This window comes from Nycticebus coucang, chromosome 2, assembly GCF_027406575.1.
Source record: "Nycticebus coucang isolate mNycCou1 chromosome 2, mNycCou1.pri, whole genome shotgun sequence".
Lineage (NCBI taxonomy): Eukaryota > Metazoa > Chordata > Mammalia > Primates > Lorisidae > Nycticebus > Nycticebus coucang.
This window is the reverse complement of record NC_069781.1, coordinates 86,136,867-86,142,866: the sequence shown is the minus strand read 5'-3', so window position 1 is coordinate 86,142,866 and position 6,000 is coordinate 86,136,867. Positions and strand designations below refer to the sequence as shown.

At 44.8% G+C, this 6,000-nt stretch overlaps 1 protein-coding gene across 1 annotated transcript in view; it reads left to right on the top strand.

Moving 5' to 3' along the window:
* Positions 1–314: 314 nt before the first annotated feature.
* Positions 315–6,000, top strand: part of TRPM6 (transient receptor potential cation channel subfamily M member 6) — a 200,706-nt gene continuing 195,020 nt past the window's right edge. Inside the window, exon 1 of the mRNA XM_053575241.1 lies at positions 315–581. Coding sequence (XP_053431216.1) covers positions 408–581 — 174 coding nt within the window. The 5' untranslated portion in view covers positions 315–407. The remainder of the gene's footprint in view (positions 582–6,000) is intronic.

The following is a 6,000-nucleotide window of genomic DNA, read 5'->3' as shown; positions in this document are numbered from 1 at the left end:
CGCGGGAAGGCACCGGGGCTTATGCGATTCACTGGATCTGAGCTCCGGGCCTTAGGTGGCTGTGGGTGGGGCCAGGCACACATAGTTTAAGAGGATCTAGAATAGCTAGGATTTACGAAATACCGGCTTTCAAGCGCTCTGGTCTCCACCCGAAAATGATTAACATATCTGAGATTTCAGCTAAGGCAGGGTACCCCACTACGAGCTGGCCCCGCAGCTCCCGTTCCCGGAGCTGGAAAGGGGCCGGACTGGAGGTGGTGTCTAAGCGGGAACCTAACCCGCGGGTCGGAGATTCCGCTTGGGGCGGTGGGGCAACACCCCGGGAGCGGAGGCAGCTCTGCGGCTTCGCTCCTGACCTGCGGAGGAAGAGTTCTGAGCTGGCTTGAGCCGGGAGCCGGGAGGAGACAATGCGTTCTTCCGAGCTGCCGGGCGCACGGCTCGCGGCTGGGGACCCGGACGAGCCCGGGGCCGCGGCTCCCGGAGGCGGCGGGAGAAGCCCCCAGGCTGCCGTCCAGCCGCGCCCCTGCGCGTCCCGCTGCGTCCAGCTCCGGGATCCTGGCGTGGTGCCAGCGCGGGTCAAGGTAAGGTGAGCGTCTGCCGGCCGCTGTCGGCTTCCGTCCCTCAGGGCGTCCCCTGGGGTCGCAGCTGCGCGTCCCGCGCGCGGGCTTCTCTGCGCGGTGGGCGCGGCAGAAGTTTCTGGGGGCTTGCGGAAGGAGGGCGCTCCCCGCCGGTCAGAGAGCGCAAGCCACGCGCAGAACAGGAGGGAGCTGTCGAGTCCCCGACAGGCCTGGAGATCTGGTCTCACCTGGGACTTTTCTAAGGCGGTAAAACCTCAGGCTGTTTGGTCTGGGCTAGCACTCACTGTGTATGAATTAGTACCACGTACTGAGCACGTTGAATTTCACGCATAGTACAGGTTGCTCGACAAACGTTAGCTCCATTCAGCCTAGTTGGGTTGCTGACAGCATCTTCTCTGGAGCCAAGTAGTCGGAGTGAGTATCCTAGCTCCGTCACTCCCTATAACCTTGGGCAAGTTACTTTACCTCTGCTCTTCCAGTTTCTCATCTGGAAAATGGGATAATGCAATTTATTGTTTGAAGATTAAATGAAATGCTCTATGCCATATACACTTAGAATAATGCCTAAACTGTTCCACAGGTTGTAAGAGCTTGCAATTATTCTATTCTATTTTTATTTACTTATTTTCTTTCTGTCTTTGTTTTATTGGAGACAGTCTCACTTTGTTGCTCAGGCTAGAGTGCTGGGGTGTCAGCCTAGCTCACCGCAACCTTCAAGCTCCTGGATTCAAGCCTTCCTCCTACCTCCAGTCTCCTGAGTAGCTGGGATGATAGGCTTGTACCTGGCTAATTTTTCTATTTTTAGTAGAGACAAGGTCTTTTTCTTGAAACTTCTGAGCTCAAGTGATCCTCCAGTCTCTGCCTCCCAGAGTGCTACAATTATAGGGGTGAGCCGTGGTGGGCCCAGGCTGAGTTTGCTATTCTGAACTATTTCATCCTGTCTATAATCCTATAAGATCTAAGTGTTGTTAACATCTCCCTTCTCCCTCCCCACTACTGCACGCTGGTTTACAGGTGAGGAAAAGGAAGCTGAGGGAGAAATGTGGAGCTGAAGTGTGAACTCTGGTCAATGCTTTAAAATTCTGAGAACAGGGTTGTTCTAGCCACACACATGATGGCGATCATTTGTTCGAGGAAGAAGGTGATCCCCTACCTGCTTAAGTGGGAATTGAATTCTTCATTTTCTGCCCCATACAAATGTTGATTGATGTTTCACATTGTCATCTGCTTTAGATTCTAACAGGATTATAAAATATTAGATATTTTGGCTAGACTGGCATCTGGACTTGACTAAGCGTCTGTATGGCTGTCTTACATTTCCCATCAGGGATTGTAACCATCAGGGATGAGACTTAGCATGAGTGTTCTTTTTTGGACTAATGTTGGAAAGTAGTACACTTTGGTAATATTAAGTTTGTCTTGGTAGATAAAGGCAGGAATAGCATTTGATTGTACCCCAGAGGCAGGAAGAAAAAACTAAGCAAGATGCCATATACTGGCAATTTGATCCAAATTTTGGTCTTTTCTTGCCTATTACTAATTCCCTATCATAGCTTACTTTTGGGCAGGAAATTTTATTCTTAAACTATCAAGCATTAGTTAAATACCGTGCTTGAAACATGTTGTTAGTTTTTCTTTCTTCTTTTTATTTCTTACTGGGTTTTATTTTTTTGTATTTTTGAGATGGAGTCTTGCTGTGTGTCCCAGATAGTCTTGAACTCCTAGGCTTAAGTGATTCTTTCATCTCAGCCTTCTAAGTAGATGGGATTACATGCAACTGCCACCATATCTGGCTACTTACTGTGTTTTTTTTTGGAGATAGAGTCTCACTCTATAGCCCTGTAGAGTGCCTTGTCATCATCATAGCTTACAGCAACCTCAAAGTCTGACGCTCAAGTGATCTTCTTGCCTTAGCCACCCAAGTAGCTGGGACTAGAGGCGCGGGCCACAATTCCCAGCTATTTTTAGAGATGGGGGTTATCGCTCTTGCTCAGGCTGCTCTCGAACTCCTGACCTCAAGCAATCCACCTGCCTTAACCTCTGAAAGTGCTAGGATTACAGGTGTGAGCCACTGTACCGGCCACTACTCAGTGCATTTTTAATCATGACTTTTCAGTATAAAGAGACCAAATAGTCTCAGAGCGACTTTTGCCACGTTCTGAAATAGGCCATTCTTTCTATAACTCTAGTTATTTCGTTGTGGCATTATTTCACTTGATCTTAGCCAAAAGGCCGAGAAGCGATATTGTGGCATTATTTCAAAAGTCTACATGACAACAATTTTCTGTAAAATTCATCATTGTTAGGCAAAGTATTATGATGTGGGTCTCAGTGGTGACTCTTATGTAATTTTGTTGAAATTTTATGAAATGCACATACATGATCCAGAATTGAATAATTTAATAAGGTTCATTAATAAAAACAGCAGAACATAATTTCCTATGGCTTTTCAGAAGGAATCATGCTCATGTCTTTTAGGTAGTTGATAGTTAACTCATGTCTGTAATACTTCATCATGTGTGGACTTTCCATTGTGGAGTATGTGGATTTAACTCTCCTCTGCTTTCCTGCCCCTGGGACTCGCACACGTTCTGCTTGTTCCTTCCGTTCATCCTCTGAATGTATTTATCTTGTAATTTTTGGTTAGGTTAATATTTAGTTAGGTAAACATCCCTACACACCACCAGGAACTGAGTTACTATGTGGTATACATAGTGGTATACTATTACCACTCTTCTGTTTTTCAGCAGAGTTGTCTTTTTGTGTGTGTTTGCAGAGTTTTTACCATAAATTCTTTGCTAGTTGTCTAAATTTTCTCTCAAGACATCCAATTTACAGCTTTTTTTTTGAGACAGAGTCTCACTCTGTTGCCCTGGGTAGAGTGCCATGGCATCATAGCTCAAAACAACCTCAGACTTTTGGCCTTAAGAAATTCTTTTTTTTTTTTTTTTGAGATGGGATCTCCCTCTTGCCCAGGCTGGTCTTAAACTCCTGAGCTCAGGCAATCCACCCGCCTCAGCCTCCCAGTGTGCTAGGATTATGGGCGTGAGCCACCATGAATACCGGATCTGTAGATTGCCTGAGTTTACAGATTAGCAACCAGCCTGAGCCAGAGCAAGGCCTGTCTTTAAAAATAGCAGGCGTTGGGCGGCACCTGTGGCTCAGTTGGTAAGATGCCGGCCCCATATACCGAGGGTGGCGGGTTCAAACCCAGCCCCGGCCAAACTGCAACAAAAAAATACCCGGGTGTTGTGGCGGGCACCTGTAGTCCCAGCTACTTGGGAGACTGAGGCAAGAGAATCGCTTATGCCCAAGAGTTGGAGGTTGCTGTGAGTTGTGTGATGCCACGGCACTCTACTGAGGGCCATAAAGTGAGACTCTGTCTCTACAAAAAAAAAAACAAAATAGCAGGCGTTGTGGTGGGTGCCTGTAGTCCCAGGTACTTGGTAGGCTAAGTCAAGAGATTGCTTGAGCCCAGGAATTTGAGGTTGCTGTGAGCTGTGATGCCCCAGCATTCTACCGAGGGCGACAAAGTGAGACTCTGTCTCAAAAAAAGAAAAAAGAAACATCCTTTTGCCTCAGCCTCCCAAGTATCAAGTAACTGAGATTAAGGCACAGGCGACTATACTGGGTAGTTTTTTCTATTTTTAGTAGTGCCAGGGTCTGGCTTTGCTCAGCTTGGTCTTCAACTCCTGAGCTCAACTCCTCAACTCCTTCAACTCCTCAACTCTTTGGCTAGGTGTGTTAGGATTACAGGTATGAGCTCCTGCATCTGGCCAATGTGCAGTTATTTTTGTCAATTTTATTTCTAATACAGCTTTCTAACCTGCTTTTCCAATCCAGACTGGTTGCCCTTGATGTTGAATCCGCAGCTGTTGCTGTGAGCGCTCTCTTTGACATCATCTTGGTGATTCATTCTGCCCCTGTGTTATGCCGGATTCTGTTTCCTATATTTATTGTCCTCATCTTCATAATATTTCTCCCATTATTTTGGTGGAGTATGTTCTCCAGTAGATTTCTGAGAAAAGGTGCATACAAGGTAGATTGCATCGATGTATTCTTATTATGTTCCAGATAGAATTTTCTAACATTCCAAAAATTATTTCTTTTTTAAATTTATTCTTTATTTTTTTCCAAAAATCATTTCTTTTTTTTTTTTTTGGGACAGAGTCTCACTTATTAACCCTCGGTAGAGTGCATGGCATCACAGCTCACAGCAACCTCCAACTCCTGGGCTTAGGCGATTCTCATGCCCAGCCTCCTAAGTAGCTGGGACTACAGGCACCTGCCACAATGCCTGGCTATTTTTTTGTTGCAGTTTGGCTGGGGCCAGGTTTGAACTCGCCACCCTCGGTGTATGGGGCCAGCACCCTACCCACTTAGCCACAGATGCTGCCCCTAATTTTTAATTTTTTTTTCCCCAGAAATAGGGTCTTGCTGTGTTTCCTAAACATAGTCTGATCTTGGACTCCTAAGGTCAAGGGATCCTCCTTTCTCAGCCTCCCAAGTAGCTAGGATTATGGGCAAGTCCACCACACCCAGCTTTGCCTGTGTTTTTAAGTAAATGAAATCATACCGTACATATTGATCCATAACTTGTTTCACTTAACAATAGTTCCTGGATATTTTTCCATGTTAATACATATTGGTGCTCTGCTGAATTGTGTTATACATACAATATTTTCTTGTCATGACCAGCCAGTCTTGTATATATAGTCAGCCAGCAAATATTGATGGAGTACAGACTCTGGGCCATGTCCTGTTCCAGATACAACACTTCTATTTTTGAGATAGAGCAGGATGTTGAGATGCTTCTCAGTGGAATTGAGCTCAGTTTCAGCTTTCTTGTTTTTTCTTTCCTAGAGTACAAATAGTATACAATCATGGCTTTCTCTTTCTTAGTATAGAATCATAACTATTAAAAGTTGCTTATCCACTATTGAATGAGCATCCAGAAAAAAAAAGCTGAGCTAAGTACCTTGAGTGCCACTAGGCCAACAGAACTATCCCACTTATGTATAAAAATAGACTATCTGATTTTAAAAATTCCTTTTATTTTTTAAGACAAAGTCTTGCTCTGTTACTTGTGCTAGAGTACAGCAGCATCATCATAGCTCACTGCAACCTCAAACTCCTCAGCACAAGTGAGCCTCCTGCCTCAGCCTCCTGAATAGCTGGGACAATAAGCATGTGCCTCCATGCTCTATTAATTATTATAAGTACATTTTATGAATGGATAAATAAAACGTGTTACATACACATTATGAAATATTATTTGACCATAAAAAGGGGGAAAATTTCAACACAGGCTACGAGATGAGTGAACCTTGAGGAAATAATACTATGATAAAGACGCCAGACACAAAAAGACAAATACTATATGATTCCACTTATAAGATATCTAAAGAAGTAAAATTCATGG